Raw genomic sequence first — 23,582 nt, forward strand, 5'->3', positions numbered from 1 at the left:
AAATTAATTTTATTCTCAAAGGTTTTCAAATTGGTCTCCATAAGGAAATAAGAAGGAAGTGAGCAGCTATACCTTTTATTAGTAAATGTAATTATAAAAAGTTGTGTGTAAATACTATTTTTCAATTATTCCTATTTTAAATGCCTCGAAGTTTTAATGTAATCTTTGAGACCACACACATGTACCTGTACACTTCACTCTTAATTATGCAGATACTGTCTTCTTTTCCTCTAATCTTGTTTTTCGTGGATTAAGTTTGTTAAAATTTAAGTTTGTATTTGGAAAGCAATGAATCCTAACATTTTCTGTGCATAAAGTTTTTGCATTTAGTAATAAAATTCTGTAAAAGAAGAAAATAGCTTGAACCAATTCACAGAGGTAAAAAGAACAAAAACAGTATGTCCTTAACTATTTCTTAGTCATCTTAATAAAGTTATCTTTACCATGATATAGTATGTAAGATTAAAGTTTTAATAATAACGCTGTAAAGTTATTTATATTATTCTTTAAAATGTTCTTGGCTTTCTCAGGCAAGTGATACCAATCTGTTTTTGTTGTTGCTTCCCAAAGAATTTAAGCTATTCGCTGACATGCGATTAGCAGCAAACCTGACAGCTGGCCTCTTCATTCTCATTATCAAAACTGAACAGAGCAGCCAAGTGGGTTCATATATGAACAGCCCCATATGGGCCTGTATGGGCTAATGAGCTATGTGTGCCCATGTAATTTGAAAGTCTTTATAATATCATGGCCATTGAATTGGTTAATGTATTTGAAAATCAGAATTATGTCATGCAAACAAATAAAACTTCATTTTAATTGAATACTTTGGCTTTAAGCAAAGGATGTTGGAATAATAGAGTATATCACAAATTATTCTAATGTGTATAGAGCTCTATGTATGTAGAGAAAACCAATTAAATCACTTTAATCTTTACTGCAGGTTTAGTTATCAGGATTATTAATCTTTACAGGCATTAACAGCCTATTTACCATTTTTTTAATGGGAGGTTAAAGAAGCCTATATTAATATGTAGTGGACAATATTCTCATAACACTACATAAAAATTGATCAAAGCTGAAAAATTGAAAAATTCCTTGACCACAATGAAACTAGAAGTCAACCACAAGAAAAAAATCTGGAGACCACAAATATATGGAGGTTAAATACCATGGTACTAAACAATGAATGGGTCAACCAGGAAATAAAAAAAGAAATAAAAAAGTACATGGGAACAAATGAAAATGAAAACACAACAGCGCAAAAGCTTTGGGTGCAGCAAAAGCACTTCTAATAGGGAAGTGTTTAGCAATATAGGACTACTAAGAAAAATCGCAAACAACCTAACCTTACACCTAAAGGAACTAGAAAAAGAACAATGACAAAACCTAAAACCAGCAGAATGAAGGAAAAAATAAAGATTAGAGCAGAAATAAATGATCTAGAAACTAAAAAAACATGGTAGAACAGATGAACGAAACCAGGAACTGGTTCTGTTGATACACCTCTAGCTAGACTTATCAGGAAAAAAAGAGAAAAGACTCAAATAAAATCACAAATGACAGAGGAGAAATAACCAATACCACAGAAATACAAACAATTAGAATATTATGGAAAACTATATGCCAACAAATTGTACAACCTAGAAGAAATGGATAAATTCCTAGAAACATATAACCTACCAAAACTAAAGCAGGAAGAAATAGAAATTTGAACAGAGTGATCACCAGCAAAGAAATTGAATAAGTAATAAAAAAACTCCCAAGAAACTAAAGTCCAGCACCAACTGGCTTCACAGGCAAATTCTACCAAACTTTTAAGGAAGAGTTAATAGCTATTCTTCTCACACTATTCCAAAAAATAGAAAAGGAAGGAGAACTTCCAAATTCTTTCTATGAGGCCAGCATTATCCTGATGCCAAAACTGGATAAAGACACCACTAAAAAAGAGAACGACTGGCCAGTATCCCTGATGAACATAGATGCAAAATATCCTCGGTAAGTTACTAGCAAACCAAAGTCAACAATACATTAAAAAAATCATTTGCCACGATCAAGTGGGATTTATTCCAGGGATACAAGGGTGGTTCAATATTTGCAAATCAATCAACATGATACATCACATCAATAAGAAAGAATAAGGACCATATGATCACTTCAATAGATGCAGAAAAAGCATTTTACAAAGTACAATATCCATTCATGATAAAAAACGCTCTTAACAAAGTAGGTTTAAAGGAAACATACCTCAACATAATAAAAGTCTTATATGAAAAACCCACAGCTAACATCATCCTCAATGGGGAAAAATTGAGAGCTTTTCCCCTGAGGTCAGGAACTAGACAAGGATGTTCACTCTCACCACTTTTATTCAACATAGTACTGGAAGTACTAGCCACAGCAATTAGACAACAAAACGAAATAAAAGGCATCCAAAACGGTAAGGAAGAAGTAAAACTTTCACTATTTGCAGATGACATGATACTCTATAATGAAAACCTGAAAGACTCAGCCAAGAACTACTAGAACTGATAAACTAATTCAGTAAAATCATAGGATACAAAATCAATGTACAGGAATCTGTTGAATTTCTACACACCAATAATGAAATAGCAGAAAGAGAAATTAAGAAAGCAATCCCATTTACAATTGCACAAAAAGTAATAAGATGCCTAGGAACAAACCTAACCAAAAAGGTTGAAGACCTATACTCTGAAAACTATAGAACACAGAATGGAATTGAAGATGACACAAAGAAATAGACACGTCCTGTTCATGGATTGAAAGAACAAATATTATTAAAATGTCTGTGCTACCCAAAGCAATCTACACGTTTAATACGATCCCTATCAAAATACCAACAGCATTTTTCACAGAGCTAGAACCAACAATTCTAAAATCTGTATGGAACCACAAAAGACCATGAATAGCCAAAGCAATTTTGAAAAAGAAAAGCAAATTGCTGGAGGCATCACAATTCTGAACTTCAAGTTATATTACAAAGCTGTAGTAATGAAAGCAGTGTGGTACTGGCATAAAAATAGACACACAGATCAGTGGAACAGAATAGAAAACCCAGAAATAAACCCATGGCTATGTCAATCTTCAACAAAGCAGGAAAGAATATCCAACTGTTGGCAATCTCTTCAACAAATGGTGTTGGGAAAACCGGACCACTTTCTTGCACCATATACAAAGATAAACTTAAAATGGATTAAAGACCTAAATGTGAGACCTGAAACCATAAAAATCCTAGAAGAGACCACAGGCAGTAATGTCTCTGACATCAGCTGTAGCAATATTTTTCTAGATACGTCCTCCAAGGTAAGGGAAATAAACGCAAAAATAAACTATTGAGACTACATCAAAATAAAAAACTTCCGCACAGCAAAGGAAACAACAAAACTAAAAGACAATCTATGGAATAAGAGAAGATATTTGCAAATGGCATATCCAATAAAGGGTTAGTTTCTAAAATATATAAAGAACTTATAAAACTCAACACCCCCCAAACAAATAATCCAATTAAAAAATGGGCAGAAAACATGAAAGACATTTCTCCAAAGAAGTCATACAGGTGGCCAATAGGCACATGAAAAGATGCTCAACATCACTCATCATCAGGAAATGCCAATCAAAACTACAATGAGATAGCGCCTCACACCTGTTAGAATGGCTAAAATCAAAAACACAAGAAACAACAAGGGTTGGGGAGGATGTGGAAAAAAGAGAACACTCATGGACTGTTGATGAGGATGCAAACTGGTACAGCCACTGTGGAAAACAGTATAGAGTTTCCTCAAAAATTAAAAAGAACTGTATGATCCAGCAATCACACTATTGGGTATTTACCCCCAAAATACAAAAACATTAATTCAAAGGGATACATGCACCCCTGTGTTTATAGCAGCATTATTTACAGTAGTCAAGCTATGGAAGCAGCCCGTGTCCATCAATAGATGAATGGATAAAGAAGATGTGTGAGATATAAAAGTATTCCACATAATATGGAATATTATTCAACTATAAAAAAGAATGAAATCTTGCCATTTGCAATGACATGGATGGAGCTAGAAGGTATAATGCTAAGCAAAATAAGTCAGTCAGAGAAAGACAAATACTGTGTCATCTCACTCATGTGGTATTTAAGAAAACAAATGAGTAAAGTTAAAAAAGAGACAAACCAAGAAACAGACTTTTAAATGTAGAGAACTGATGGTTACCAGAGGGAAGGTGGGTGGGGGGATGAGTGAAATAGGTGATGAGGATTAAGGAGTGTACTTGTCATGATGAGCATCAGATGATGTGTGGAATTGTTGAATCACTATATTGTACACCTTAAACTAATATTAGACTGTATGTTAGCTAACTGAAATTAAAATAAAAACTTAAAAAAAATTCCTTGGATTGGGGTGCCTGCGTGGCTCAGTTGTTAAGTGTCTGCCTTCGGCTCAGGTCATGATCCCAGGGTCCTGCTCAGCGGGGGGCCTGCTTCTCCCTCTCCCACTCACCCTGCTTGTGTTTCCTCTCTCTGTGTCTCTCTCTGTCTAATAAATAAAATCTTTAAAAAAAATTCCTTGGATTGAAGTAATGCCTTTAGACTAATTTTAGTGAAATTGTGTTAGGTTTTTGCGCATCTGCTGAAAGCAAGTATAATTCTCTAGATTAAAGAATTAAGTAGTATTGTAGAGGAATGGAATATGGTTCATCATTTTTCATTGTTTAGTTATTGAAAATAGTGACTACCCAGGTAGGCATAAGATCTTCAGGGTAAGTACACTTGTCAGCTTGTTTGTGTTTATAACTTACATGATTAATTCAAATGACTGAGTAGTGAATTTGAAAAGCCCATAGAAGTATATGGGAAACTTTCAATTCATCCATCGTGATCATTACTAACGATATTATCACTTCGCTTAAAATCATTAAAAACTCTCTTTGAAAAAGTTAAGACTATTGGGGCGCCTGGGTGGCTCAGTCATTAAGCATCTGCCTTCGGCTTAGGTCATGATCCCAGCATCCTGGGATCGCGTGTTGGGCTCCTTGCCCAGTGGGAAGCCTGCTTCTCCCTCTTCTACTCCCCCTGCTTGTGTTCCTCTCTCGCTGTCTCTCTGTCAAATAAATAAATAAAATCTTTTAAAAAAAAGAAAAAGGAAAAGTTAAGACTATTATCAAATTTGCCAAGAGAATATAGTTAGGTACAATTTAAGTTGTAATGTGTATTCTTTATTAATATTAGGGCTATTCTTACTCTAAATAAAATTAGTTAAAACTACTGAAGGTACTTTTATCACTTAAGGAATAATAAAACATATTGTGCTTATTCTGTGGCAGGCATCTGTTCTTTGTGTTTTATATGTATTAATTCATTTTATCCTCAGAGCAACCCTATAAGGGAGATACTTTTAGAATCTTTGTTTTAAAGATAGGGTGGATAATTTTCCCAAGGTCACACCGTAACTAAATTACAAAGGGAGTATGTAAACACAGGCAGATTCGTTTTTGACTACTTTGCTATACTGCCTGTACTTTGGTTTTAAGCAGTAGGAACTGGCTCTGTTTAATTTATGCAAAAGGAAATTTAGTGGAGGCACTCAGAATCAATTTGAGTGAAGAATGGGTTTGAGAATGAACAGAGACCAGGGTAATTCCAGAGTTTGTGAAGCAGGTTGAAGGAACCCAGGACAGAAGTCTCATCAGTCTGGATAGGATCACTATTGAACTTATTTCGTTTCATAGTCATTTTGCTCAAGTTTCAAATTCCAAAAAGGTAGAAATCAGTTGGTTTACTTTGAGTAATATGTCCTTCACTTGACTAGGGGAGAATAGAGCATGTGAATTTCAATTCTTCTAGATTGTAATGAGGAAAAAATGCTAAAAGTAAATACTTGAAATTGTGATAATACTGGATAAGGGAAACAGATACAGGCCAGGTAAATCTAACAAATTTACACTGTTGCAACTCCACAGAAAAACAATTCATTCAGAAAACAATTACTGAGTACCAGCCGATAGACTCACACTGTTCTTTATCAATCACTGATAGACGCACACTGTTCTTTATCACTGCTCATCATGGGTGCTGAAGCATGTGGCAAAAATGAATGAAAGTTGTGAAACCAATCAGTGATTCTACCAATGCCAAGTCAAGGTCAAAACCTTTAAAAAAATGTTATTGATTTTATTAACATAAGATTTCTTTTTAAAATTGAAAGTCACATTTCTAAGTATGACAAAACAAGTTGTTTTAGCCAAAAGCAGTGAAAGCCCATATTAAAATATACTTTGGGTCCAATTTTTACCAATTATGTTTCTCAGCCTAAGTAGACTTTCTACTATACTGTATTGCCTCCCTGTCTCTGATAGATATTATCCTCATAATTCAATTTTTAATGCAATGAGAAGGGGCTATACTCATTAAAATCAGACAAATTACTTGAGTTTCAATACTGCACTCGTAATTGCACCCCCAAATTTAGAGAAAAGAATTCCTTTCCTAAATTATCAAGAGTATTGCTTTAATAGTCTTGTGATTTTGCTTAGTGCTGGCTTGGACTAATTAACGTTTCTATAAATGAAACTAGTTGATTTTTTAAAAAAGATTTTATTTATTTATTTGCCAGAGAGAGAGAGAGACAGAGCATGAGAGTACAAGCAGGGGGAGCGGCAGGCAGAGGGAGAAGCAGGCTCCCCACTGAGCAAAGAGCCCAATGCGATGAGGACTCTATCCTGACCTGAGCTGAAGGCAGATGCTTAACTGACTGAGCCACCCAGGAGCCTCTGAAACTAGTTGGTTTTTGAAAAAGAAATTCTAAATAAGGGCAGTATAAGTTTAAATGACTATTTTGTTACAAGACAAAAAAGGCTTTAATTTTACATAGGTTTAGAAGTATCTCCTTAACATTTCCTCCCTATGGTGTACTCAGCACTTTTTCATGGCCTATTTTGTAACAAAAGTTATTAAAAACAATTTTTATGTATGTTTAAATATATGTGTGCATATATGTTGTATATATGTGTTTTATATATTTATAACATTTTAAATAACTTCAAAATAGGAACAAAAAGTCCAGTTACATCTTCTGGCTAAAGAAGATCATCAGAAGCAACTGAATGAAATTGAGAAATATTATGGCACGATAACAGGTCAATTTGGACTGGTAAAAGAGAATCATGAAAAGTTAGAACAAAATGGTAGGTACTATCTTATTTAAACTTATATATTTAATAGGGAGTGATTAAGTGAGCTTATTTATAATAAATTGAACTTATCTGCTACTGGTAATATTAAATGGCATTTTAATATTTAAATTCAATAATCATTACATACATTGCGTTGAGGCTCTTTTCCCTGTCCATTTTAATGATACTTTCCTTAAATTGATGTTGAATATAATATTTTTCTAAATGTTTTTCACGTTGCAGTACAGGAAGCAATACAGCTAAACAAAAGACTTTCAGCTTTAAATAAAAAACAAGAATCTGAAATATGCAGTTTAAAGAAGGTATGATTGATACAGTTTTATAGTATTAGGTAAAATTATAGTCTAATTAGTTTTATGAAATAGTATTGGAAAAAGTTGGGTAGATATTTTTTGGTATAAAGACAAATACGTTTTAAATACAGATTCACAAACTGTGAGTTATGATTCCAATAAATGTAATGAATGAATTTGTTCTAACCCATTCAAAATATTCTGTCACCAGTGGCATGCCTTTTTATGGTGACATGAATAGCTGATATTTATGTATGTCAATCTCAGCACCATTTATTCATTCATTCATTTTTTTTTTTTTAAGATTTTATTTATTTGACAGAGAGAGACACAGCGAGAGAGGGAACACAAGCAGGGGGAGTGGGAGAGGGAGAAGCAGGCTTCCCGCTGAGCAGGGAGCCCGACGCGGGGCTTGATCCCAGGACCCTGGGATCATTACCTGATCCGAAGGCAGACGCTTAATGACTGAGCCACCCAGGTGCCCCTATTCATTCGTTCTTCATTCATTCAATACTTGAATGACTGTATGTGTCAGGTACTATGTGGCACTAAGGATACAGGTCTGAAGAAAATAAAACATTTTCCTGCTTTTTTGAAGTTTATAGTCCAATGGAGGAGTTAGACACAAAATACACAATCACACAGACCAAATAATTTAAAACTGTTGTAAATGATATGAAGAAAAAGGTTGTGATGACATTATAATAGGTGAATTTATTACATTGGAGGTAAAGGGATAGGGAGGGAAGAGAATAATGTTTCAGACAATAGAGATGTCCCCATACTGGACCCCCAAAACAGCAAGAAGATAAGTTACTGGAACCCAGAAAGGGAGCATCACATAGAGTAGGTAATACTCTGGCAAGGAGAACAGCATGTGCAAAAGGTAGGAAAGAATTTTAGTAATCACTTCTCAGACTTTTGGCTAAGATTAAGTGTAGGCGGGAGTTTGGTATATGTGAGGGACTGGAGAAAGTCTGGTATGGCTGGAGCATCATGAGTGAAGGACTACATTGGACATTGAGATCTAGATTGGCAGAAGGCCATAAACATTTTATTCCTCATGTCACAGTCATTGGCTCAGAAGTAGAAAAATGGCCTTAGTGGTTATAAACCCGAAAGAATATAACCCCCACCGTGGTTGTCAGTCATTTACAAAAATTACACCCCAAACCTCAACAAGTCATTTTGGCAATACATATTTCGGATTCAATAAATAAATGAATATGGATGATAGTGTTCATATATATCATAACTTTTGAGGAAAATTTAAATTTGGGATCAATGTTTTCATCTTGGTTTTAAATGAAGCCTGCTTTTAAAAGGGAAGAAAAAACACTCCAAGCATTTACAGCTATATGTATACGTTGAATTTCACTGTTTTTGTTTTATTTAAATTAATAAACTTTATTTTTTAGAGCATTTTTAGCTTTGCAGCAAAATTGGATGGCAAGTATAGAGCGTTCCTATGTACTACCTAACCCACACATGTGCAGTCTCTCCCACTGCCAACATCCTGCACCACCTTGACACATCAGTATCCTCCAAATTCCATTGTTTACATTATGGTTCACTCTTGGTTTTGTACTTTATCTGAGTTTGGGCAAATGTTTGGTGACATGTGTCTGCCATTATAATATCATACAAAATAGTCTTACTGCTCTGAAAATCCTCTGTGCTCTGCCTTTTCATCTGTCCCTTCCCCCCAACCCTTGGAAACTACTTCTCTTTCTACTATTTCCACAGTTTTGGAACATTTTCCAAAAGGTTACAGAGTTGGAATCATATAGAATGTAGCCTTTTCAGATGGGCTTTTTCAGTAATATGCATTAAGCTTTGTCTAATGTCTTTTCATGGCTTGGTAGCTTTTTTCTTTTTTTTTTTAAGTACTGAATAATATTCCATTGCCTGGATGTACCACAAACTATCCATTCTACTGAAGGACATTTTGGTTGCTTGCAAGTTTTGGCAGTTATGAATAAAGCTACTATAAATATCTATGTACAAGGTTTTGTGTGCACATAAATTTTCAGCTTTTTTGGATAAATACCAAGGAGCATGATTGTTTTGATTGTATGGTAAGAGTATGTTTCATTTTGTAGAAACTGCCAAACTGCTTTCCAAAGTGGCTGTATCATTTTGCATGCCCACCAGCCATGAATGAGAGTTCTTGTTGCTCGATATCCTCACCAGCATTTGGGGTTGTCAGTGTTTTGGATTTTGCACATTCGTAATAGGTGTGTATGGTATCTGTTGTTGTGATTTGTAGTTCCCTAATGACATATGAAGTTGAACACCCTTTCATATGTTTACTTGCGATCTGTTTATCTTCTTTGGTGAGGTGTCTGTTCAGATCTCTTATCCATTTTTTAATTGGGTTATTTGTTTTCTTACTGTTGACTTTTAAGAGTTCTATGTATAATTTGGATAACAGTATCTTTATCGGATAGAGCTTTTAAAAATATTTTCTCCCAGTCTGTGATTTGACTTCTCATTCTCTTGATACTGTCTTTTGCAGAGCAGAAGTTTTTAATTTTAATGAAGTGCAAATTATCAAATTTTTGTGTGTGTGCATTATAACTTTGGCATTGTACCTAAAAGGTCATTGCCTTACACAGGGTCAGCTAGATTTTCTCCTGTATTATCTTCTGGAGTTTTATAGTTTTGTATTTTACATTTAGGTCTGTGATCCATTTGAGTTAATTTTTATGAAGAGTCTAAGGTCTTGGTCTAGATCCCCCCCTGCTTTTTTTGCATGTGAATGTCCAGTTGTCCCATCACCATTTGTTGAAAACATTAGTTTTGTTCCTCTGTCAAATATCAGTTGACTATATTTATGTGGGTCTGTTTCTCGGCTCTCATTTCTGTTCCATTGCTCTGATTGTCCATTCTTTCACCAATACCACACTGACTTGATTACTGTAGTTTTATAATAAGTGCTAAAGTTGGGTAGTATCAGTCCTCCAACTTTGTTCTTCTCCTTCAATATTAAGTTAGGTATTCTGGGCCTTTTCCCTCTCCATAGAATTAGTTTGCTAATATCCACAAAATAACTTGCTGAGATTTTGATTGGGATTGTAATGAATCTATAGATCAAGTTGGGAAAAACTGACATCTTGAAGATATTGGGTCTTCCTATTCATGAATACGGAATATCTCTCCATTTGTTTAGTTCTTTGATATCTTTCATTAGAATTTTATACTTCTTCTGATGTAGATCTTATATATAGGTTGTTAGATTTTTTTACCTAAGCATTTAATTTTTGCTTAAAAATTACAGCAAAAATTAAAAGTATGAGATCATAGAAAATATCTGCCCCCATTTTCTATCACTTGTAATTTCCTAAGTGATAAAAGCACTAAGAATATCTCTTGGTCTAATATCTGGTCTTTCACCCTGGCCCTGACGCTGGGCTCCTAAAACCCTTATAAATTCCTAAGTGATAAGAGCACTAGGAGCATCTTTTGTTTTAATAATGTGACTCTGGGTGGGGTCCTGGATGGCTCCTGGATGGGGGTTGGTCACCAGAAAGAGCAAGTCATGATTAAAAGCTTAACATTTTTAGCCCTGCTTCTCCCCTACCTCCCTCTACTCCACAGGAAAAGGGCCTGGAAATGGAGTTAATAATTGATCATGCCTACATGAGGAAGTCTCCATAAAATCCCAATGGTATCATTTCAGAGGGAGGGTTGATACACTCCACCAGGACAGAATCCCCTGTGCTCAGGATCCTCCCAGATATTGCCCTTTGTATATCTTCATCAGGCTGTTGATCTGTATCCTTTACTGTATCTGTTAAAAAACTAATAAACTTGTGTTTTGCAGAGTTCTGTGAGCTGTTCTGGCAAATTAATGGAACCTAAGAGGGGGATCATAGGAACCTCTATTTATAGCCGATCAGTCAGAAACATCTGGACTTGTGATTGGCATCTGAAGTGGGATGGGAGCAGTCTTATGGGACTGAGCCCTTAACCTTTGGGATTTGGTCCTGCCTTCAAGTAGATAGTGTCAGAAGTGAGTTAAATTGTGGGGACATTCAACTGGAGTTGCAGAGAATTGCTTGGTGGGGGGAAAACCTCCACATATTTGGTGACCAGAAGTGTCAGAAGTGTTCTGTGTAAAGGAGACACACAGGGAAAAAAACACAGGAGGAAGAACTGGATTTTTCCTTATACAAGAGGGAAGAACTGTAGGTTTTTCTAGTACAGAAAGTGATTGACTTTTGTATATTAATAGTATATTCTACAACCTTGTTATAATCACTTATTAGTTCCAGGAGGTCTTTGTTGATTTTTTTAGATTTTCTACATAGTCAATCATGTCATCTGTGAACAAAGCCAGTTTTATTTCTTCCTTCCCAAACCTGTATATCTTTTTGTTTTGTTTTGTTTTATTTCCTATTCTTGTCTTGTTACATTAGCTAGGGCTTCCAGTATGGTATTGAAAATTTGGTGAGAGGGGACATCCTTGGCTTGTTCCTGATTTTAGAGGGAAATTGTGAAGTTTCTCACCATTAAGTTTGATGTTAGCTGTATGTTTTCTTTCTAGATGCTCTTTATCAAGCTGAGGAAGTTTCTCTCTATTCCTAGTTTGCTAAGAATTTTTATCATAAATAGGTGTTGGATTTTGTCAAATGCTTTTTCTGCATCTTTTGATATGATTGTGTGATTTTTTTTTTTTTTTTTTTTTTGCCTGTTGATGTAATGGATTACATTAATTTTTGAATGTTGAACCAGCCTTGCATAAGTGGGATAAATCCCATTTGGTCATGGTGTATAATTATTTTTATACATTGTTAGATTCGATTTGCTGTTATTTTGTTGAGGATTTTTGTATCTACACTCATGAAAAATACTGGTCTGTAGTTTTCTTGTAATGTCTTTGTCTTGTTTTGCTATTAGGATAATGTTGGCCTTATAGAATGAATTCAAAGTATTCCCTCTGCATCTGTCTTCTGAAAGAGATTATACAGAATTGGTATCATTTCTTTTAATGTTTCATAGAATTCACCAGTAAACCCATTTGGGCATGGTGCTTTCTGTTGTTAGATTATTAGTTATTGATTCAATTTCTTTAATGGATATAGGCCTATTTAGATTGTCTATTTCTTCTTGTGTGCATTTTGGCATATTATGTCAAGGAATTGGTCCATTTCATCTAGGCTATCAAACTTGTGGGCATAGAGTTGTTCATAGCATTTTTAAAATTTTCCATTTAATGTCCATAGGATCTAAGGTTATATCCACTTTTTCATTTCTGATATTAGTAATTTGTGTCCCTTCTTTTTTTTTTTTTTCCTTAGCCTGGCTAGAGGCTTATCAATTTTATTGATTGTTTCAAAGAATCAGCTTTTTGGTTTCCTTGATTTTCTCTATTGATTTATTGTTTTCATTTTCATTGATTTATGCTCTAATTTTTATTATTTCTTTTCTTCTGCTTACTTTGAATTTACTTTGGTCTTTTTCTAGTTTCCTAAGTTTGAAGTTTAGGTATTTGATTTAAAATTTTTTTCTTTTTAATTTTTTAATTGAAGTGTAGTTGACACAAAATGTTACATTAGTTTCGGGTATACAACATAGTGATTTGGTAAGTTTGTGCATTATGCTAGGGTCACTGTGACTCTAACTACTGTCTGTCACCATACAATGCTACTACGCTACTACTGCCTATATTCCCTATGCTGTATCTTTTATCCCTGTGACTTACTTGTTCCGTAACTGGAAGCCTGTATCTCCTACTCCCCTTCATCTATTTTGCCCGTATCCCCACCCCCCGCCCCTCTGGTGACCATTAGTTCTCTGTATTTATGGGTCTGTTTCTTCTTTCTGTTTGTTTTGTGTTTTAGATTCCACATATAAGTGAAATCTTATGTATTTGTCTTTCTCTGACTTATTTCTCTTAGCACAATCCTCTAGGTCCATTGTGTTTTTGCACATGGCAAGATCTTACCCTTTTTTTTATGGCTGACTGATATTCCATTGTGTATATATACCACATCTTTCTTATCCATTCACCTATCATTGGATACTTGGGTTGCTTCTATATTTTGGCCTTTTTTCTTTTCTGACACTTACATTCAATGCTGTACATTCCCCTGTAAGCATTGTTTTCACTGCATCCTACAGATTTTGAAAAGTTGTATTTTTGGGGTGCCTGGGTGGCTCAGATGGTTGGACGTCTGCCTTTGGCTCAGGTCATGATCCCAGGGTCCTGGGATTGAGCCCCATATTGGGCTCCTGGCTTAGTGGGGAGCCTGCTTCTCCCTCTGCCTCTCTCCCTGCTCATTTTTTTCTCTCTCTCTCGAATGAATAAATAAAATCTTTAAAACCTTTCCATAGTATTTTTTTAAAGGAAAAGTTATATTTTCATTTAGCTCAAAGTATTTTAAAATTTCTCCTGAGATTTCTTCTTTGACCCATGTGTTATTTAGAAGTGTGCTGTTTAATCTCTGAGTATTTTGGTTTCTTCAAGCTACCTTTTATTGATTTCTAGTTTAATTTTATTGTGGTCTGAGGACAGAAATTGTGTCACTTTTTATTCTTTTAAATTTGTTAAGGTGTGTTTTCTGGTCCAGAATGTGGTCTATCTTGGTGAATGTTCTATGTGAGCTTGAGAAGAATTTGTAATCTGTTTTTGCTGAAGTAGTCTATACACCACTTGATTGATGGTGCTAAGTTCAACTTTGACCCTTCTGATTTTCTGCCTGCTGGATCTGTCGATTTCTGATGGACGTATATTAAAGTCTCCAAATAGAATAGTAGATTCTCTATTTCTTTTTGCAGTTGTTAGTTTCTGCCTCCTGTATTTTGGTCCTCTCTATGCATATACACATTAAGACATTGTTATGTCTTCTTGGAGTATTCACTCCTTTATCATTATGTATACCCCCTTTTGTCCTTAATAAATTTCCTTGCTCTGAAATCTACTCTGGTTGAAATTAATATATCAATTCCTACTTTATTTTGATTAGTGTTAGCATGGTATATCCTTCTCCATCCCTTTACTCTCAATCAATATGTGTTTTTATATTTAAAGTGGGTTTTTTTGTAGACAACATATAATTGGGTCTTGTTTTTGGATCTACTCTGATAATCCATCTTTTAATTGTTGTATTTTAGACTCCTGACATTTGAGGTGATTATTGATAAAATTGGGATTAATATGTACCATATTTTTTTGCTGTTTTCAATTTATTGCCCTTGTTTGTTCCTCTTTTTTGTCTTCCACTCTTTTTCTGCTATTTGTGGTTTTAATTGAGCATTGTATGATTCCATTTTCTCTCCTTTCTTAGCATTTCAATCATACTTTTTAAAAAACTTTTTTAGTGCTAGCCTTAGAGTTCACAGTGTATCTGCAATAAACCAAGTTTACTTTCAAATAACATACCACTTCATGGGTAGTGCATGTACCTTATAACAATGAACCAGTCCTGATTCTTCTCTCCTGTCACTTGTATCATTGCTGTCATTCATTTTACTAATACCTAAGCATACATAATCAAATACATTGTTGCTATTTTTATTTTAAACAAATGGTTATTTTATCAATTTAGAATAAGAAATAAAATATTTCATTTGCTATCACTTATTCCTTCTCTGATGCTCTTCCTTTTATTAGGTACTTCAGAGTTTCTGACCTATATCACTTTCCTTTTCTCAGAAAAACTTTTTTTAACATTTCTTGCAAGCCACGTCTACTGGCAACAAATTTGCTCAATTTTTGTCTTCAAAAGTCTTTATTTCTCCTTCACTCTTTAAAAAACATTTTATTTATTTGTCTCAGAGAGAGAGAGAGCGCGCAAGCGCACAAGCAGGGGGAGTGGCAGGCAGAGGGAGAAGCAGGCTCCCCACTGAGCAAGGAGCCTGATGCAGGACTCAATCCCAGGACCCCGGGATCATGACCTGAGCCTAAGGCAGATGCTTAACCAACTGAGCCACCCAGTCATCTCTCTCCTTCACTTTTGAAGGATAATTTCAGAAGGTACAGAATTCTAGGTTAGTAGTTTTTTTCTCTCAACACTTTAAATATTTCATGTCACTCTCGTTGCTTGTATGGTTTTTGAGAAGTCAGATGTAATCCTTTGCTTTTCTGTACATAAGGTGTTCTTTTCCTTCTGGCTTCTTTCAGTATTTTTTTTTTTTTTTTACTACTGATTTTCTGAATTTTGAATATGATATGCCTAGGTATAAATTTTTTGGTCACTCATCCTTCTTGGTGTTCTCTGAGCTTCCTAGATCTGTGGTTTGGTGCCTGACATTGTTTTAGGGAAATTCTCAGTCACTACTGCTTCAAATATTGCTTCTCTTCCTTGTTCTCTTTCTTTTCCTTCTGGTATTTCCATTATGCATATGTTACATTTTGTGTAGCTGTCCCACAGTTGGTGGATATTCTGTTCTGCTTTCCTTAGTTTTTTTTCTTTGTTTTCAGTTTTTGAATTTTTGCCATCATATCAAGTTCATTGATATTCCTCAATCTTGTCCATACTACTATTGAGCCCCTCAGAGGCATTCTTCATTTCCATTGCAGTGTTTGTGATCTAAAGCATTTCTCTTTGATTCTTAGAATTTCCATCTCTCTACTTACATTATCTATTTGTTCTCCTATTTTTTGTCTACTTTTTCCATTAAAACATTTAGCATATTAGTTTTTTTAAATTCCAGATTTGATAATTCTAATATTTCTGCCATATCTGACACGGGTTCTGATGCTTGTTCAGCTTCTTCAAGTTGTGTTTCTTGCCTTTTAGTATGCCTTGTAATTTTTTGTTGAAAGATGGACATGATATACATGTGAAAGGATCTGCAGTAAATAGCCTTTAGTAATGTAATGGTAAGGTTCAGGGTGGGGGGTTGTGAAGTGTCCTATGATTAGATCTCAGTCTCTTGGTGAGCCTGTATCACTGGACTGTGAACTTCACAGTACTTCTCAGTTTTTTCCCTCTCTTGGGTGGTACAGCATGGTTGAAGGGGGCTAGATTTGAGTATTACCCTTTCCCCAGGTAGTTTAGGCTCAGGTCCAATAATTTCTCCTGAGGTCAGGCCTTGTTAAGAAGAACAGAATGCCCTGGTATATTTCAAAATGGTTCCTTTTCTTCTCATCCTCCTGGAAGTAGGAGGGATTTTTTTTCTGATACTGTGAGAGGAGTTGGAAGTGAAATTCACAAAAATGTGGGGGGGGGGCCCCCCATGACTGTGCCTCCCCCCCTTTTTTTTTAAACTGTCAGAGTTTTCTACACTGAGCCTCTGGTAATTAGTCAATCACAGTTCAGGCTTTCCTGGCACTATTTCCTGCAGAGGTTTCTGTTTGTGGGTTTCTCTTCTGGTAATTTATAATTCTCTATATTCGCCAGTCTCTCTCTCCAATTATTGAGGTAGCTATTTGCCTTATGACCTCATTTCCCTGACAGATCTAAGGGGAGTTGTTGATTTTCAGTTTGTTCAGCTTTTACTTATCAGGACAAAGTACTGTCAGGACAAAGTTTAAGCTCCTTACTTGCTAGACTGGAAATAAGTCCCCCTGTTTTTATATTTAACTATAATTTTACTGAAATTAAAATTTTATTGAAAATCTAGAGTAACAGATTTAAGTTTTGAACAGGAGTGTTTTGTGCTGTGAGATAAATAACATATACTTTTATGCATAATTCAACCAATAAGTTGGTTTTATTTTCTGAAGGATCAGAAAGGAAGAGCATAGGAGTAGCTCAGTATAAAACAGAAGGGGGTAATAAGCATATGTTCCTATCCCTTAAAAGTCTTAAGTCTGTCTAGCAAACTAGACAGTTTTTATGTAGAAAGCATTTATTTTCAGTCACATCCTAGAATACTAAAGATGGCTTTTTTTTTAATATTAAAAGAAAAGCTGTAATTTAAAATTTTGCCTGTAGTCTCAAATCAGAGGATTATTAAAAGGACCATTCATTTTTATCAATGTAAACTTCAAATGCAAATATAAATAACTAAATACTGAGACTGAATAGTTGTGAATAAGCACATTTTCAGTGATGTCTCTTTGATTTGTTTATTTTTTAATATTTTTATCCATGACTTAACTGATTAATCATATTAATTTAGTGGTTATATTAAAATTTTCATACGCTTTTATTCAGTTAGTTTTTGCATGATTTTTTTTAAGATTTTTATTTATTTATTTGACAGAGAGAGACACAGCGAGAGAGGGAACACAAGCAGGGGGAGTGGGAGAGGGAGACGCAGGCCCCCTGCGGAGCAGGGAGCCCCATGCGGGGCTCGATCCCAGGACCCTGGGATCATGACCTGAGCCGAAGGCAGACGCTTAACGACTAAGCCACCCAGCCGCCCCTAGTTTTTGCATTATTATAAAAAGATTGTACCTCTTAAGTTTCTGTACTAAGTTATGTGGTTTTTTTCATTAAATAAGGACAAATGTTTCATCATAATATTATATTTCTAATGTATCGTTTAAGACTGACCTGTAGATGGAGATGAGGCTCATGTAAATCCATGGACAGGCAACATTAGTAGATTAGGGTAAAAAGAATGTGTCTTTCTTTGCACAAGTGGAATAGTGTTGCTCAGGAACACACTTACCCCTTTTTCCTCAGGTCTTGGAGCCCTGCCAGGGCTAACTAAATGTACTGATATGTCATGCAGTGGTGGCCTGTCTCTCTAGAGAGCATTACAGTCAGTGACTATGCTACCAAACAGTTCTTGGAAGAGTGTATGAAAGGGTAAAGCGAGAGAATTTTATTACTTTGAGATTTCCAAGTCCAAGTGGCTAAAAGAGTGAAAAATTTAAAATATATTTTAACAGCCATTTTTAATATTTCAGACATTCTAGGTATAAGTTTTTTGTATTTGGTATGTAGTCTTAATTTTCAACTTTAAGAAAGCTTTATCATTTTTTATTGTCTTTTTTAGAAGCTAATCAAGTCTAGTAACATTGGTTATACCACTCATTTAAAACTTTTAATCATTAATTTTCCCAAAGATAATTTTTATTTTTCTCTTACTCTGTTTTATGATTTTGTTCAGAACAGTTAAGCTATTGGTTTGTGATAAGGTGGATTTTTTTTTTTTTTTTTTTTTGAGCAAAGTTAAACAGACCAAACTTAGCTGTTAGATTAAACTGGATATTACAGTTCTGAATGCTGGGTTCACCATTATGGCAATCATGAGGAATTCCTGATACTATCTGTGAGCAGCATTCATAACCTCTGCTATTTGTCTGAGTAAACGTCACAGCACTCAAGGAGATAGTGATATTTAACAGACTACCCTGTACCAGAAAAGGAGGGGTAAAGGAAAAAAGAGCACAATATTTATGACTCTAGGAACTATAAGTTGTAATTTAATGAGATCAAAGCATGTGCTGTTTACTTGCTGCACTAACAGCTTTGAATAAAGTGGTTAGAAAACAATGTACTAAAAGTTCAGGATATTTAAAAGCTATAAGGGCTATAAAATCAAAAGCATATTTTCAGTGGAAAATCATTTCGTGGAGGTCTCTGATTTTAATTTATTATGCTCTTAAGATTAATATATAAGAGAAAAAGAAAGACATAAGAAATGATTAGTTTTTACTTTTGTCAGCCATATACTGAGTTTTCACTCTTACCCTCCCCTTTCCCACTTCCTTGTTTCATTACAATTTTTGTAATAGGAATTGATACATTTTAGAGTATCTCCTAGAAAACTTAGCTGATTACAACAGCTTCATATTTTCAGTTGTTGGGAAGTGTAGAAGGCTGTAGAAGTTTGTTGCACTTTGTTACCTTGACAGAAAAAATAACTTTTAGAAAAACGAATCCTTTTTTACTAATTCAGAGAATTATAAGCCATTTGATATAAATATGTTTTAGCAATATATGCTTCAGTTTAATTGTACTTTTATCAGAACATTGCATTTTAGGATTGAACTTAGAATAGTTCACAAGTATAAAACTAGTATAAAAGGCATCTAATAATTTCTAACTAGTTTGAATGTTTATTTGTTACAGGTGTATCTTGCTTTAGGAAAACCCAATATAAAAAAATTAAAAGTTCAAAGTCACAAGTTTTAAAACTACCATTTTAGTACACAAAAAAAGCAGCTTGAAAGCAAGTTTTTGGAAACACCATTGTGTAAAGAAAGATGTACATTATTTTAAGCCCGGTATTCTTGGTGGCTTTTTAAAAAAGTAGAATCAATTGAGCACAAAAGATTTGTTTTTAATACTCAGATGATATTTGACTAAATACTGAATAACAATATAAAAATTAGCTAAACATCCCATAAATCTGAGTTGAGATTAAAACTTTGAGGTCCTCTAACAGATATTTTTCTTTTGAATTAATCTCCTAAATTTTTAAGAAGTTAAATTAATTGCTGAAATTACTAGGTTTTTTTTTTTTTTTTTAAATATCCTTCAGTATCCATAGTGAATTTGACTACCATCCATGTTTTCAAATGTTTATCCAGGGTGGAAATAATAAGGTCAGTACGTCCTTTTGTTCAATAAATTAAAGTCAAAGACCCTCTAGTTCTAGAGTAATGTTTTATTATACTATCTTATTTCTGTAATTGTTGTTTTCTAGCATATTCTTGGATCTGTACTTAAAATGAAGAATTAACCTATTTTAAATTCACAAATTTCAGGCTGTCGATTACAATAGTCAGGGTTATTTTCTAGCCAAAAAATATGCTGTTCTTTTAAAGTTAACAATGCTAGTGACTCACTATCTACTAAGCTTTATTTTTCTATTATTGTACTGGTCTGTTCACATTTAAACCAGGAACATCTGTCTATATAACATGGTGATCTGTAGGGCTGTGGTTGTTACATTGAATGGAGTGAAACCAGCTGGTTCAATCAGTGATTAAACCCTCAGCACCATACTTATACACCTACCACTTTCTATTCATTCTTGCAAATTGACTGTGAACTATTGTGTCATTAATAATACTCTGTCTGGCTGACACCTACTGCTCTCACCAAATATTTTTATTGCCATTTTTTAAATCCTGAATAAATCAATCTTTGCTTTCATCAGATCTTATTTTAGGTAAAGATAAGTCACATTTTTTTCATAATCATGTTACTTTTCTTCTTATAGTCGATAAATGTTTAGTTCCTTTTAAATTCCTTGAATGTATTAAGCTGCTATGGGATAAGTATAAAACATGGCACCTTTCCTTGAGGAGCTTATGGTCTACAGGAAAATTCTTACTGTTTTTAGCTTTGAAAGAATGAATCTTAATTCCTTAAATAAATAAAAGGATATTTAATTATACCATTATTAAGACTTTAGTCTATTTTTAAAGTAGAAAAAATAATCCTAGGATCCCTTGGATTCACCTTAGTAGTAGTAATAGGTAACAGTGCCTGACACATAGTAGATGCTCAACAAATACTTGTTGCATGGAGTATTACATGCCACACAGTTTGTTTTTAAAAAATTGTATTTCTGATTTACAGATTAGGAACTTGAGACAGAAGGAAGTTAAATAAGTTACCTAAAGTTAAATAACAAGGAAAATAAAGCCAGGACTGGAACCTAGACAAATTTTGACTCCAGAACCTACAGTCTTAACCTTTCTAATAATGATAGCAACATAAGCAATTTATCCACATAAGTTTCTTCTCTTTCTTATTCCCCATTAGAAAGCATATATTTATCAGAAAGGGAAATTGTTAACTATTCACACTCCTGAAATATCAGCTCCTTATACGCCTCAAGTCTAAAGATCTATAGACTACTTGACTCTAAAGATACAGAGTCAAGACCTAGACTACTGTGTCCCTCCCTTGAAATTTTATCATTAAACACTGCTGCTTTTGGGCTCTCTCATTCGGCCCTCCTCTTTCTCCAGCCAGAGCATCCTTTTCTATCATCTGTACCATTACACTCTCAAATCTGTTCCTTCTGCCTCTAGTCCTTCAGTCCCCACTACTTCACCCAGTCCTTTAGTCTCTTCCTGCTGACATATAATTCCCTGCATAATATTTCTCATTTATTCTGTTTATCTTAATTCATCACTTTACCTTTTTCTTTAAAACTAAACCTTTCAACTCTAGTCATCTCAAAGAGGTGCTTGACCCAGACCTATATGAGTGTTGCTTTTCTCTTTTCCCCTTTTGTTTTCTTGTTTTTTGTTTTTTTTTTTTTTTTAAGATTTTATTTATTTATTTGACAGAGAGAGAGATAGCGAGAGCAGGAACAGAAGCAGGGGGAGTGGGAGAGGGAGAAGCAGGCTTCCCATGGAGCAGGGAGCCCGATGTGGGACTCAATCCCAGGACCCTGGGACCATGACCTTAGCCAAAGGCAGATGCTTAACGACTGAGCCACCCAGGCGCCCTGTTTTCTTGTTTTTAATATGAGTAGAATGATCCCTGCCTTTCTTGTTTTATATATGTGTAATAAATATAAAACAATAAATGCATGGAAAAGCACTTCAGAAAGTTAAACATGCCATAGAAATTTATGGGATTATTGTTACTTGCAAGTAAAATTAGGTTAAGATTAGGATTAAGGCAGTTTTGTTAGAGTCAGCTTTTCTGCACCACAGACTGTAGGTGGTTTATATGTATAGTCTTTCAAGACAACTGAAACAGACTCATTTGTCTTTAAATTCCTTTATCAGATAGGAAAGTCTGAAACTCCTTCTGACTCATCAACTGCTCTTTCTCCCTTCATGCTTGAACTGTTTTCTATTTCTACATCTGGTTCTCTCCAAACTATCTTCTTCAGATCATCTCTAAATTTCATAGAATCATGGGGATCATCTAATCTTGTTTTTGTCTTTCTTTGAGCTGCAGAACCCTCAGTTCAAGATGTGGAAGCTCAGTATTAAAATGAATAAGGTAGAGCTGCTTTTGCTGGAAGGGAGGCTTGGAGGAACACTGGAGCTATACCTAAGGGCTCTTTCTTCTCTATTAGCAGCTATGAATGGTCTCCATGGAACGTCTAGGACTTTTCAGAGCACAATTTAAAAACCATTAACTGGATCCAACCTCTCCTTTTTTTGTAAGGGGAACCAAAATCTGAAGAGAGTAGGTGAGGGGTGCCTGGTGGCTCATTTGGTTAAGTGAGTCTTGGTTTCAGTTCAGGTCTGATCTCTCAGTCATGGGATTGAGCCCCCACTTTGGGCTCTGCGCTCAGTGCAGCGTCTGCTTCGGATTCTTTTTCCCCTCTCCCTTTGCCCCTCCTTGCTTGCTCGCCTCTCTCAAATAAAGAAATAAATATCTTAAAAAAAAAAAAGTAGGTGAACTACTCATTGTCAGTCAGCTTGTAAAAAACATTCTCCATTTATCTTCTATTATACTATATAATATTTGTAGTCAGTAATATCCTAAACAACCTGTGTATTTTATAATGTTAGCTGAAATTTTTCTTGTAGTGGACATTGTGATAATTTCCCCAATATTCAGTCCACTTTATATGATCAGTCTGTCTCTAAGATAGTTAATATAATCTCCATTTTCATGCCAGTGTTTGGTTCAGGAATGAGCCTGTGATCTGGTTCTGGCCAGCAGGAAATGGTTCAAAGAAAAATTTTCTTACTCTTTTAGAAGGAGTTCCAGGGAGAGACAGTTGCTATGCAGTACCTAAATTGGCCTCTTGTTATAGTCCCAACAATGGAAGAAAGAGGACAGTCCCAAGAATGGAAAGTGGAGAAATGAAAATATCCTAGTCTTTGATAATACCTAGTCTTTATTAAATATCCTCATTGAGTGCCTGAATCAACCAACACAAGAACCTGTCCAACTTTTTGTTCGTTTTTTAAAATTTTATTAAGTTTTATTTTTTTAGGTTTTTTAAGTTTTATTTTATTAAGTTTTTTTTTTTTTGATGGTGGAAATCTATTTATTGAACTTGGCAACATGTCTCATTGCTGCAAAAAAAGTTCATAGACTTTAACTCTTCCTCTCTCGGGAATATTATCTTCAAACAATAACAAAACAAGTCCAGGATGTCCAGCACAGCAATGTTTACAAACATTGTTGTAATGTGAAGCTCTACTAATTGAGATTGGTTAAATACATTAGGAGGTGGCATATCATGTAGGTATTAAAATTATGCTCTCCATTGATCTTTGCCGCATAGAAAGCTAACTGTAATATTAAG

At 34.7% G+C, this 23,582-nt stretch overlaps 1 protein-coding gene across 1 annotated transcript in view; it reads left to right on the forward strand.

The window, feature by feature from the left end:
- The window catches only part of CCDC73 (coiled-coil domain containing 73), a 64,640-nt gene that overhangs the window by 2,707 nt on the left and 38,351 nt on the right, over nucleotides 1-23,582 (forward strand). The window contains exons 2-3 of the mRNA XM_054512000.2: nucleotides 7,059-7,194; nucleotides 7,426-7,505. Of these exons, the coding sequence (XP_054367975.2) occupies nucleotides 7,059-7,194; nucleotides 7,426-7,505 (216 nt within the window). The remainder of the gene's footprint in view (nucleotides 1-7,058; nucleotides 7,195-7,425; nucleotides 7,506-23,582) is intronic.

Source organism: Mirounga angustirostris, unplaced genomic scaffold (assembly GCF_029215605.1).
Source record: "Mirounga angustirostris isolate CCGP_5_RB_7025 unplaced genomic scaffold, mMirAng1.0.hap1 SCAF_13, whole genome shotgun sequence".
NCBI lineage: Eukaryota > Metazoa > Chordata > Mammalia > Carnivora > Phocidae > Mirounga > Mirounga angustirostris.